The 14,017-nt window shown below is 43.0% G+C and overlaps 1 protein-coding gene across 1 annotated transcript in view; it reads right to left on the bottom strand.

Annotated features, from left to right (window-relative positions):
• Positions 1–10,066, bottom strand: part of Sugt1 (SGT1 homolog, MIS12 kinetochore complex assembly cochaperone) — a 45,757-nt gene extending 35,691 nt beyond the window's left edge. The window contains exons 1-3 of the mRNA XM_036199590.1: positions 9,586–10,066; positions 9,441–9,498; positions 504–594 (exon numbers count right to left, since the gene is read on the bottom strand). Coding sequence (XP_036055483.1) covers positions 504–594; positions 9,441–9,498; positions 9,586–9,623 — 187 coding nt within the window. The 5' untranslated portion in view covers positions 9,624–10,066. The remainder of the gene's footprint in view (positions 1–503; positions 595–9,440; positions 9,499–9,585) is intronic.
• Between the last annotated feature and the right edge of the window lie 3,951 nt (positions 10,067–14,017).

The raw sequence follows: 14,017 nt of genomic DNA, 5'->3' as shown, positions 1-14,017 counted from the left end.
AAGTAGTATTCACCAGTGAATACAGCCACAATGAATGACATCTCTATAAATTCTCTGCCCACTGTAGAAAAGATATGCATAACTGTTAAATCAATGTTACTCAGCGGGTTTCTCCCATGAAAAACCATGTTAAAAATCCTCAAAGATGGTGCTAGGGAGATGGCTCAGCAAGGAAAACCTATATTTGCAAACACAAAGACCTAAATTCAATCCCCAGCAGCACCCCACATAAGAACTCCAGGCGTGGTCACTTATAATCCTTGGAGGCTCACTGGCTAGCCATCTAGCCTAACTGGTGAGCTCCAGGCTAATGAAACATCCTGTCTTCAAAGAGATGGACAGCATTCCTGAGTGCACCCTAGGTTATCCTCTGGCTTCCACACACATACAAGTGTAAGCACAGGCACAGTGACACATCCACAGAGACTCCATTCCAACAGTCTCACTTGGACTAATTTGTAAGTAAACTACAAAATGACAAAATAGTTTGTAAGAAACATTACCACGATATTTCCCAAGGAGAATGTGACAATAAGCTCTCTGACAGTAATACTGTGCATCATCTGGATTCTGTTCCAAAGCCTTAGTCAGCTCCTACAAATACAAACACGTGGAGGGTCAGTAAGTAATGTGTTAAGTCTCAGATTCCAATTAAAGCTTAACTTAAAATCAAATAACCTGTGAACACAAGCTATTTAGAGAAAAATAACAAGGAAACAAGCTTGGAGCTCGTCACTGTAAAAGGATCACTACTTCCCACATTAAGATCTCAATAAACACAATTATTATCATCTCATTTATTCCAAAAGTTCAGCTGATATAAATAGACCAGCTCAGAATTCCTCCTCATTTGGAAAAAGCCCAAATGCCATGTACAATTTGAGGTGCCTAGAAAATGTAAAGCTATCCAACTTTAAAAAAAAAAAAAAAAAGCAAGGTGGTGGTAGCGCACACCTTTAATTTCAGCACTGGAGAGGCAGAGGCAGGTGGATCTCTGGGAGTTTGAGGCCAGTCTGGGCTACAGAGTGAGTTCCAGGACAGCGAGGGATGTTACACAGAGAAATCCTGTCTCAGGAAAACACACACACACACACACACACACACACACACACACGGAAACAGAGAAAATTAAAAACAAAACAAACAAACAGCCCTTAGAAGTTAAATTTAGAGTTCATGGAGGTTAACAGAATAAGTTAAATATACATACAACTGGCCTTCCCTATCAATTCCAGAAAACCAAAATAGATTACAACATTCTGCTCAAAGCCCAGATAAAATCCCACAATAACTGATTAAGAGTTAGCATTAGAGAGATGAAAATGTTCACTGCCCTGGGTAGTCACAGTAGTCACACAGTAGTTGGACCATTAACAATGCAAGGAAACATCACGTCAATAAAGCCAATGCCAAGTGCAGACAAAAAGACTTTGATTCTCTGTTCAATGCACCCCACACACTAGTTTTTATAAAAGATGTACTTAAATAGCCACTCACCAGTGACTTTTTTTCAAATCTACTGATTCCCAAAACCAATGTATACCAGAAAATCAAAATAGACCTAAACCCAGGATAGGTGATAGCTTGATTGGTAGAGTTGCTTGTTTAGCAAGCACAAAGTCTTGGGATTCAATCCTTGGCACCTACAAAACTGGGGGTGGTGGCATATGCCTGTTATCCCAGCACTGATGAGGCAGAGGCACAACTGGGAGTTCAAAGTCCTCCTCAGCTACACAGTAAGTTCCAGACCAGCTTGGTTTATATGGGACCTCGTCTGAAAAAAAAATTAAACAAAAGAAAACCACCAAAATATACCTATAATCAACGACTTCAAAAGCACTGAAAGTATCTAATCCAACCAGTAACATCAAACCCTTTACTGTGTCTCTGCACAAGGCCTTCCAACTGATGCCAAGCAAAAGTCTAAGTCTTTTTAAAAAGTTCTTCTTGGCAGGACTCCCTACATCCCCACATCTCTAGCACTGTATTACTCTTCCCTCAGCTCATGTCCAACCACAATAACTGACAAGGAGCCCCTCAAATCTATTGCTTCATCTGACTAGAACAGCAGTATTCAACCTGTGGGTCACAATCCCTTGGGGGGTCAAACGACTCTTTCACAGGGTCACCTAAGACCATCGGAAAATGGGTATTTACAATACAATTCATAACAACAGCAAAACTATAGTTATAAAATAGCAACCAAAAAGATTGTATGCTTGGGGGTCAGCACATGAGGAACTGTGTTAAAGGGTTCCATCATTGGGAAGGCTGAGAACCACTGAACTAGAGTGCTCTCAGAAAATTCCTTCTCTTACTTCTGTAGTGACAAAACTGTCCCAGAGACTAGATTCAAACCAGGCCTGTCAAGTCCCAGAGAACTGACACAAACCAGAAGCCCTCCCAGCTCGCTGTACTCCCAGCTCAGCTCACCATCTCACTTGTGTTTTCTGAAATCCCTAAATTAAGGAAATCTTGTGCTGGGCAGTGATGGTGCACATCTTTAATCTCAGCATTTGGGAGGCAGAGGCAGGTGGAGCTCAGTAAGTCTACAAAGTGAGTCCAGGACAGCCAGGACTATTAACCCTGTCATGAAAAACCAAAGAAAAAAAAAAAAAGAAAGAAAGAAAGAAAGAAAATCTTGTACCTAATTTTTAAAACAATTTTGAAAATGACAAATGATCTGGGTATAGTGGCACACACCTTTAATCCCAGTACAGAGGCAGAGGTAGGTATCTCTGAGCTCCACAACAGCCTGCTCTATATAGAGAATTCCAAGACAGCCAGGGCTTAGAGATCTTGTCTCAAAAAAAAGTTAACACACAGAGAGAATATTATAACAAAAAGTTATTACAGATCATATTGATGTCAAAATCAAACTCAAAAAGTATTTTTAAAACATGTAAGACATGGATCTAGAAAAAAATCATCCTGAGTGAGGTAACCCAGACTCAAAAGGACAAACATGGTATGTACTCACTCATAGGAGGATACTAGATGTAAAACAAAGATGACTAGACTGCTACACAACTCCAGGGAGGCTACCTAGAAAACAGGACCCTAGGAAAGACCCAGGGATCGCCCAATGACAGAGAAATGGATGAGATCTACATGAACAACCTGGACGACAGCGGGAGTAATGAAGGGCAAGGTTTGAGGGAAAGAGAGCTCAGGGGAGAAGGAGATCCCAGCTGCATCAAGAACAGAAAGGGAGAACAAGGAATAACAGACCATGATAAATGAAGACCACATGAGAAAAGGAGGAAGCAAAATGCTAGAGAGGCCCCCAGAAATCCACCATGATACCTCCACTATAGACTACTGGCAATGGTTGAGAAAAAGCCCAAACTGACCTACCTACTCTGGTGATCGGATGGCCAAACACCCTAACTGTCGTGCTGAAACTCTCATTCAATAACTAATAGAAGTGGATGCAGAGATCCTCAGCCAGGCCCCAGATGGAGCTCTAGGAGTCCAATTGGCGAGAAAGAGAAGGGATTGTATGAGCGAGAATTGTTGAGACCAAGATTGGAAAAGCACAGGGACAAATAGCCAAACTAATGGAAACACATGAATTATGAACCAAAAGCTGTAGAGCCCCCAACTGGACCAGGCCCTCTGGATAAGTGAGACAATTGAATAGCTTGAACTGTTTGGGAGACACCCAGGCAGTGGGAACGGGACCTGTCCTTAGTGCATGAGCTGGCTGTTTGGAACCCAAGGCTTATGTGGGGACACTTTACTCAGCCTGGAAGGAGGGGTCTGGACTTGTCTGTACTGAATCTACCAGGTTGAGCTGAATCCCCAGGGGAGTCTTTGCCCTGGAGGAGATGGCAGTGGGGGGAGAAGCTGGGGGGGAGGGAGAGTTGGGAGGGGGGAGGACAGGGGAACCCATGGCTAATATGTAAAATTAAATTAAAACATAAATATCCATATTAAAAAAAATAAAATTTGAAATAAAATTTAACAACAACAACAACAAAAAAAAAAAAAACATGTAGGACAAAAACCAGACAGCAGGTTAAAGGAAAAATATTTTTAATAGTGACTTTTTTTTCTATAAATGTGGCTCAGTAGGCAGAGTGCTTCCCTACTGAATACAAAACCCCTTTTCTCTTTTTTGTCCCCTCTTAAGAAAATTTTTTTCATATACTTTGATCAAGTTTTTACCTTTGATCAAGTTTTTACCCTCCGACAACTCTTGCTAGACCCTTCTATCTCCCTACCCATCTAACTTCATGTTCTCTAAAAAACAAAAAGCATAAAGTTCACTTTGTATTTTTTTTCATCAGCCCAAGACTTTAATTTTCTCATGACTGTTTTTTTGTTTTTGTTTTTGTTTTTTTTATTTCTTTAAATAACTGTTTCAACAAGAAAGTCAGGCATGACTGATGATGTTCTGATTGCCACATGATGTAGGTTCATTCAGCTGTTGGGATGGCTAATAGATTTTTTTTTCTTTTCTTTTTAAAAAAATTTTTATTTATTTGTTTGTTTGTTTGTTTTCTATTATCAGCTTGATACATACAAATTCTTATCCTAATAGTGAAATGTTTCACTGAGGTTTACCCAGTAAAACCAAAACTTATTATAAGCCACAGTCATCCTAGGGTCTCCCCTGCTATATAGCCTCCCTGGTTCTGTGGGTTGCAGTCTGATTGTTCTTTGCTTGACATCTAGTATCCACTTATGAATGAGTGGTTTTGTCCTTCTGAGTCTGGGTTACCTCACTCAGGGTGATTTTTTTTCTAGTTCCATCCATTGGCCTGCAAATTTCATGCTATCATTGTTTTTCTCTGCTGAGTAGTACTCCATTGTGTATATGTACCAATGTGTATATGCTAGACCCTTCTATCTCCCTACCCATCCAACTTTATGTTCTCTAAAAAACAAAAAGTATCAATGGCAAACAGTTTCTTGGTTAGGGGTGGGACCCCACGTCAAACCCCCCTCCCTCAGTGTTAGGACCTCATCGGACTTGACCCTGCATGTCTTGTGCATGCTGTTTCAGTCTGAGTTCTTACGTGCTGTGTCCGGAAGGCACAGTTTCCCTGGAGCCATCACCTCTGGTCTATCTTTTCCTTTAGATGCACATCCTGAGCCTTTCAGAAAGGAGTGATAAAGATATCTCACTTAGGACTGAATTCTCTCACTCTCTGCAGACTGTCCACTTGTGAATCTCTATGACAGAAGCCTCTTTTAATCTCCAACATTACATAAAAACAGGCATGGTGGTATATGACTGTAAGACTATAATCCCAACACTAGAAAAGCAGAGGCAGGAGGATCTTTAGTTCAAAATCATCCTTAGCTACATAATGAGTTCAGGGTCAACCTGGGCTTCTCTGTATTAAAACACACTTCTCTAAAACTAAAACACACACACACACACACACACACACACACACACACACTCCAGAGGCAGGCAGATCTCTGAATTTAAGGCCAGCCTGGTCTTCAAAGACTTCTAAGACAGCCAAGGTTGTTACTCAAGAAAATGTTTTGGGAAACAAACAAACAAAACAAAACAAAACACACACACCCTTAAGAGAAGTTACCTCTCCCTTCAGCCCTCTTTCATGCTAAGATTACAAGCATGAGCCACACACAAAGTTTAAATAGTCATCTTCTTAAAAAGTCAAGTAAAAGCTTCAGTATTTAAACCACCCTTGTAAATGACTTTTAAACCCACTAATCAGTTGTTAGTTAAGAAAAACAAGGGTTTTTTTTTTTGTTTTGTTTTGTTGGGTTTTTTTTGCCAGAGCCAAGGACCAAACCCAGGGCCTTGCCCTTGCAAGCGCTCTACCACTGAGCTAAATCCCCAACCCCAGAAAAACAAGTTTAGTGGTAACAGTTCAGTTTCATAAAACATGCAACTGACTTGGTAAGGTTGATACTAAAATGAAGTTTCCAGAACAACTTGCAAAGAAACAAACAAAAAACAATGGGAGCCAAGTTTAAAAGAATGACAAATTTACAAATGGATAAAACCTATTTTTTGAAAACAAATTATAATAAAGCCTGAAACAAGTTAAGATAATGATCTGTGGTCTTAACTCTATCTTATGGCATGCTTTTAGTGCACCACTGTCTTTGAAAAGTTTAGAGAAGCATGGTAGTGAAGGGAAGCACCTGAAGAGGCCACATCTTCAGTGCCAACAATGAATCACAGCAGCAAAAGGCTATTAATTAGTGCAGACCTAAGCAAAAATATTGTAAGCATGTCCAAAAATACACTTGCTGAAAGTTGAGTTATGTGGGTTCAGTGGTAGACCACTTGAATAGCATCAATCCCATAACCACAAACAAAAAGAAACAAGCAAGCAAAAACCACAGTGAGAAGTATCCCACTAACCAGCACAATAATGGGGGGTGTATATAAGGCATTAAAATTAAGATTTTGGAGGTGTTGAGGATGTCGCTCAGTTGGTAGACTGCTTGCCTAGCATACATGAAGCCCTGGTTTTGATCCCTAACACAACATAAAACTGGGTAAGATGATACAGACCTGTAATTCCAGGATGCATGGGAGTCAGAAGTTCAAGATCATCCTCAGCTACCTACAAGTTGAAGCTAGCCTGGGATATACAAAACTCTGCCTCAATAAACAAATAAGACTTTGAAACTGGGGCTGTAGAAGGAGGCTTAGTGGTAGAACACACACTTAGCATGCATGAGGACGTGGGTTCAAACCCCAGCAAGACTACCCCCCCAAAAAAATATTTTTAATTAAGACTAGCTCTTAGTAAATTTTCAAGTATTTAAAATGTTAAGCTCTTTTAAAATGCTACTTAAGATTCAAAGAACCTCTGTATGTCTCAATCTGATTCCTCCTCTTTCTCCCAGTTACCTAGCTAACTTCTAAGCACAGAAACAAGAACATCAATCCATTTAAAACCATTTAGCACTGCTGGAGAGAAAAACATCAGAACTGATTACCATTACATGTTTACCAATCTCAGCTGTGTTCTCAACAAAGCTACTTCCAAGTCAGCTACTAGTTGGTATATCACATATCTCCAGTGCCCTCCCTTCCAGCAGATGACCTTGATCCCTCGGAAACCAGATAACTGCTGCTTCCAAGCTTTTTGGCTTGGAGCAAGTTAACCTTTTTACTCTTTACTTCAGCTCCCTACTGAGTAAAATGTAGCTAAAGTCAGCAGCAAGTGTTGCAAGAATCATGCAACAGAGCTTGCCCATCGTAAGTACCAAGTGTTACACTGAGAACACAGAAATAATCAAGATACACAAACTCCTGCTGTCTCACAACTACTTTCATGCCTGATTTAGATTTACACAGAAAAGCTAGTTCCCCTGAACAACGTTCACTTCAGGTGAAACCTAAAGAAATAAGCGTTCCCAAGTAAAATGAAATATAGGTCAAGTATATTTGGGGAAAAAGTAAACTTAGCTAGACGCACTTGCAACAATGTAGCTCTATAGAGAGCAAAGGAAGCTCCAAGATGGCCACCTGACCAGGGACCCTGCAGGCCACTATAAGGAGTTTGGACCTTCAGTGTGAGGAAAGGTCATGCATGGAAAGTTTCAGTAGAAAAGTGACATGATCCAACTTATATTTTAAAACTGTCATTTGGCTACCCTATCACTAATACATTAAAACAAAAATTGACCAGAAACAGTGTCAGGTCCCCCAAGAAATTCCTTTCCCCACAGTCTGGCATTTAAACAAAAGCTAGCATTCCCTCAGTGGCTTGAAGATAGTTCCCACTTGCTAAAAGGAGTCATTCTCATCTCTGGTAAAAGGGACAAATGGCTCTTCCATTAACATACAACTGTAGTGCCTATTAGCATATCTAGGCTCCCTCACTCCCTACTCACAAGCCCCAACCCAGTTCACAGGCTCCTTCCCTCCCAGGTGCCCATTCCCATATAACCAGGAGATCTCGATCTCTCGATCTCTCTCTCACTCACACACACACACACACACACACACACACACACACTCACGCCTTACTTCTGCTTTGCCTTGGTAGTTTGAATAAACTTTTCTCCTTTTCACCTACAGAGTAGCTATTTTAGTTTGTTTGCTGCTCTCATTTTCATTCAAACAGAAAAAAATGAATATAGTAAGTCCAGAATGTGTGGTAGCCACTGGGGTTATAGAGTATTATAGGAAATACGCTGGAAGGAGCAGCCATCTGGTCCTAGGGCTTTGAGGGCAGCCTAGAGCTGTACCCAGCACTCAATAAGCATTCAATAATTATTCATTTCCTCCTTTCTCAGTCCTCCCCATAGCCACCATTTTGCCATTATTTCCTTTGGCAGAAAACATTTGCTTCCAGTTGTAATTTCAAAGTCACTAATGCTTTGTTTTCTTTGTTTGGTTTTGTTTTTCCAGACAGGTTTTCTCTGCATAGCCCAGATTGTACTGGAACTCACACCCTAGGCTGGCCTTGAACTCACAGACATCTCTCTTTCCTGCCTCTCCCTCCCAAACGCTGGGATTAAAGGCATGCACCACCATCACCCAGTTTGCCACTCCCCTGTTACGGAATGTAACTAATTGTTTGACCTGGTGATCTCTGCGAGGACCTAACAATTCAAAACCAAGCTTGAAACATTCAAGCAACAGTGTAGCTCTACTAGTCTGCTAGCCTCTTGAAAAGTGGTTTCTCTGAAGTGTCAGGCAGGGTTTCACAAATCCAAGGTTAGCCTCAACTCACTAGGTCGCTGAGGATGACCTTGAATTCCTGACCCTCAGGCATTCACCTCCTGCGTTTACAGGGCCTGGGCCACCATACTTGATATGTGCTAACGACTCTCCAGTCCAGCCAGTGCTCGAAAGCACCATCCATACAAAGATAGTTTGTTCTGGACTTCACCTGAACTAGCCCAAAGGCAATTCATACAATATTAAAAACTTAGGCAGGGCTTAGTGGTGCATCCAAAGCAATCACGGGACCCAAAATTTGAGGCCAGCCTAGGTATATAAACGCGTTTTTATAAACAACTGTGTGAAGGACAAGCACAGTCATCTGTAAAGTTTCAGGCACAGGAGGGAAAATGTTCTTTAGTGAACTTAGTCAACTTAGGGCAATTAACAGCACCTGGCATATAAGGGCAACCACAACTGTCAAGCTACAAAATTGTACATTAAGCCGTATTTTCGACTTTTCCTTGATCATAAACGCCATTAAAATAAGTCGTTTCAGGCCAACCACAGATGGCAACTATGAGTCCAAGGAATAAATCGGAGGGAGGTGTCCCTACCAGGAGCTGTGGGGTGCCTAAGTCTGGGGCAAGACCTATGGCAAAAGGGTCACCAGGGGACAAAGAAATGGATCACGGGATCTTAATATCTGGACTAAGACACACTGAAAATCGTAGCTTTGGTCCCACGAAGGTAATTTTGGGAAGACGCGGGGTCTGTAGGAACCCAACAGTCCCAGTGTGAATGGAGAAGAAATGAGCTCACTCACCTCTAACGCCGCCTGGGGGTCCTCGTCGATCAGAGCATCTGAGAAGCTCTGGAACAACCTGCCAGGAAAACAACGACTTCAGCAGGGCTCACTAACCAAGGAAAAAACAGTAAGACAAACAGCAAAGGTGGAGAAAAACACGCACCGCTGGGACGTTGCAGGTCCTGCTGCAGCTGCCGCCATCCCTAAGAGCCACTAAAGCTTCGGCCCGAGCGTTTTCTACCTTGGTTACCAGCTCTGCCGCCGCCCAGGAGGGGGGGGAAACTTCTGAAGGAACACCAACAGAGCTTCCGCCCTCGGTAGCCAATCAGCAGCCGCGCAGCATGCGGCCGCGGAAAAGGAAGCGAAGGGCGGGCAGGTGGGCGCGGGGACCGCTGGGAAAGAGGAGGGGACCCTCTCCGGCCCCGCCCCTACCGGTGACGCAACCAGGTCCCCGCCCCGGGGGCGTGGCCACAAGGCCTGCGCCCCGCCGGCCGCCCGTGCGGTTCCCCCACGGCCTGCAGGACCTGTAATAAGTGTCTCAAAGCCCCGCTGTGAGGCCCTGGGGGCCGTCGGGAGAGTCCGCGGGCCTGTGACGGTGTGCCACGTTAAGCTCCGTTGTCTCGGGTTTTCATCATGGCTACCGCGCGCGGCCAAGCTGCGCATGACGTCATCGGGGGCTGCCAGGTCTCTTCCGGCTGCAGAGCCCCGGTAGGCGGGCGCGTCAGTTCGCACGGCGGCGAGCGGGGAAGTCGGACTGGCTGGCTCGCCGGAAGTCGCTCTACCGGCGCGGAGAGTGGGGTTTTCCGGAGGCGCTGCCAGATCCTAGCTCTCCACACCCCAAGCTTCCTTCCTGCTCGGCCTCGCAAACCCAGACCGGCCTGGCCTCCCCTCCCACCCTCGCCGTCCTGAGAGCCGGGAAGCTTCCTGCGAGTTCTCGGAGGCCAAGTGGGAATGGGCGACGGGAAGGAGTGGGAGGGAAGAGGCTCAGCAGAGCAAGTAACGGGATGAAAGTACCCGCCGCACCCACACTACAGATCAAACTTGATTCAAGAGCCGTTAATATGCTCCGGAAGTCATTTACAAAATGAAGAGGTGGTCGACGGCTTCCTTAAACCTGATGTAAGACCTCAGTTTGGAAATATGAGTGAGAGTCAATGCACAAAAAGAGATTACTGTTCAAGCTTTTGCTTACATTATCTTCACTGCTAAACGCCCACTTTTCTGAGTTCTAACTGAAGAAAAAAAAGCCAAACTTTCATCTTCCCCACTTTCCCCATACAGGCCAAAATCTCAGCACGCTTGCCTGCTGAGCAGTCTATCCTGGGCAATTCCACTTTCTGTATTTAAAAAAAAAAAAAAAAAAAAAAAAGCAGAACAAAAAAACCCCACCCACCACTCACCCCATGCAGCTGCGAACAATAAGGCGCTGGGGGTGGGGACCTGTGAAAATACGAGGAAACCGTGAGTCCATATTCAAATTGGAGAAACAGGAGGGTACATGGGTTAGTATGTGCCAGGTCATCAAGAGATAGAAGTATGGACTAATAAGTTAGTTAAAGTGTTACATATTGGCAAACTGTAGGCATATCCCATTTGTATTGTGAATGGGTGTTGTGAGGGGAAAGAGAAGTGTTAATAGGTCAGAGAAAGGAACCTGAATCCACTGATGTCAGAATGGGGAAGGAGAGAGGGAGACAGGAGGAACAGCGCCAGCTGGCCGCTAGACTGAAAGGTGCAGGTTTCTGGATGGAGTTAATTGGTGAGAAGATACAGCTGAGCTAAAAAACTGAGGCTGAGCAGATTGTAAGGGCAAGGTAGAGGGGTTTCAGTTTGGATGTTTTGGTTGAAAGCTGTTCTAAGTTTATGAGTGCCCAGCAGACACTAAACTATAAAAGAGCAAATGTCTAAAGATGAGAATTGTCTTTCACATAAACATCTTTAAAGCAAATGTTGGTTTTCTTCAGTTTACAGTTGTCTGTATGGTTGGATGTAAATTATTTCTCGGATACATTTGTTGCAGACACCTTGTGACAGGTGTCATCTTATTCTCTTAATATCTGGAACAAGTTTAATGTTAACAATTTATAATTAGTTCTTTTGTGTCACAGGTAAGACTGCCTATTCAAAGGCTACAGGAATATTTTCTTTTAGATCGTTCATTCTCCACATTTCAGTCAGTCCATATACTTTGACAGCTTTTATGAAAGTATGACATAGGGATAAAAGTCCATTGTCTCCTCCATACAGATACGAACTAATCCAATGACACTCAACTGAAAAGGTCATTTCCCCTTCAATTCAACAGCAATTTTATTGTTCTATTCAAAACTCAAGGCATCTTCTTGGAAGCAGAAGTGCCAGACCTGCCAGCACACTCATTTAGAATTTTCTAGACTCTAAAACTGTACTTAGTAAATGACCCAGTCTTAAGTATATGTGTTATAGTAGCACAGATCAACTGCTGTCTCTCTATGCAGTGAAAAACTCTACTAACCCAATTTAAAAGATTTAGGTTAGGGTCTGGTGAGGTGGCTCAGCACATAAAAGCATGTGTTACACAAGCCTGGAAAACTGAGTTTACTCCCCAAGACCAGCACACATACAAACGGGGTGCTGATGTGTGAAAATTAGTAAGTTACCCCTGACAGAGTAGGGGTATACCATATTAGAGATCATTTTCTTGAATTTTTCTTTTTCCAAGTTTAGCAATCAATTGGCCAAGTTCCTAATTAGAATGCCTGTTTTAGGGCTGAGGAGATGGTTCACTGAAAATAACCGCTTGCCATGTAAGCCTGGTGACCTGAATTCAAATCCTCAGGACCCATGTCAAAGCTGGAAGCAGTAGCACAGTATCTGTGGGTCCTCCTGCACGTGCAGCCAACCATTTTCTAAAGTATACTTAAAACCCCAGCCTCATACACAGAAATTTATTTTTTCTTTGCCTTTCTGAAGATGGGGTCTCATTTAACACAAAGTGGCCTCAGACTTACTCTATAGCTGAGGATGACCCTGAATTGCTGATCCTCCTGCCTCTGTGTCCCCACAGTACTGGGATTACAGGTTTTTGCACCATCGCACCTACTATGTGAAAACACTTATAAAAGACCTAACAAGTCTTGCCTCACAAACTTGTGCTTTATACATCCCAAGACCGCCTGCCTAGGGGTGGCACTACCCACAGAGGGCTGAGCCCTCCCACACCAATCAAGCTGTGGAGGCATTTTCTCAGGCGAGGGTCCTTCCCAGGTGACTCCAGTTTGTGTCAAATTGACAACACCTAAACAGCAAAAGAGGTGCTTAGGTCATGAGAACAGAGGTCATAACCTAATGGATGATTACCATTAGTTGGTGCTGTGGATATCGCTCTGTGTAAATAAAATGCTGATTGGCCAGTAGCCAGGCAGGAAGTATAGGCGGGACAAGCAGAGAAGAGAATTCTGGGAAGTGGAAGGCGGAGAGACACTGCCAGTCGCCGCCATGACAAGCAACATGTAAAGACATCGGTAAGCCACAGGCCATGTGGCAAGGTATAGATTAATAGAAATGGGTTAATTTAAGATAAGAGAAGTAGATAACAAGAAGCCTGCCACGGCCATACAGTTTATAAGTAATATAAGTCTCTGTGTGCTTACTTGGTTGGGTCTGAGCGACTGTGGGCCTGGCGGGTGAGAGAGATTTGTCCTGACTGTGGGTCAGGCAGGAGAACTCTAACTACAAATTGGAAGTAGATTTGTTATCAGTGCATTCTCTTGCTCAACTGCTCCTCTACCACCTTAATATTAACGGACTTCATCACTGGTATTCTACTGTGTGATGCCTAGAAACTGCCCTATTGCATAGCTAAAGGAAAAGATAGCCTCCTGCAACTTTGACCGGGAGTCTCAGAGAAAGGTCATCTGGTACCACTGTAAGTACGCGTGCGTGCGTGCGTGCGTGTTCCTTTTAAGAAACATTTACCAGGGCCAGTGTGATGGCTCAGTGGGTAGAAACACTGTGCAAGCCTGAATTCGACCCAGGAACCCGTGGTGGAAGAAAAGAACCAACTCCCCAAAAGTTGCCCTCTCCTCTGTGCTCATACTCAGGCATGCACGTGGATGTGCACAAGGTAGGAGAAGTACACGACAGGTATGTTGGCATGTGCCTGCACTCAGATGATCACTAGTTCCAGGGCGGCACAGTGTGGTCCATGGAGGCCTTGTGTCAAAAAGCAAAGGAAATAAAGACAAGAAACACTGGATTGAAAACAGAAATATTGAGAACTTTTACATGATTTAATAATAAACAATTAAAGATACAAAAATGCTTAGAGGATTCCAAAATTTAAATTTTTGTTTAAATACAAATTCATTTTATAATATGAAAACATACAATATTAGCCCTCTAAACATAATGATTTTCTCTTCTACAAAAATTTCTATACTAGAAAATTTGCAGAAAACAATTTCCTGTGACATTAAATTACATTATTTACAGTTGAAAAAGTAATCTAAGACTCTCCTTCAGAAACTTGGATATATGTTATTTTGTATGCAGTTTCCTTCCCCCTTCACCCACAGTAAAAAAGTTATCAAAATAAAAAGCACTGCTTTTTATAA

The sequence above is a fragment of the Onychomys torridus genome, chromosome 9, assembly GCF_903995425.1.
Source record: "Onychomys torridus chromosome 9, mOncTor1.1, whole genome shotgun sequence".
In the NCBI taxonomy this organism is placed as follows: Eukaryota; Metazoa; Chordata; class Mammalia; order Rodentia; family Cricetidae; genus Onychomys; species Onychomys torridus.
This window is presented reverse-complemented; position numbering and strand designations above follow the sequence as displayed.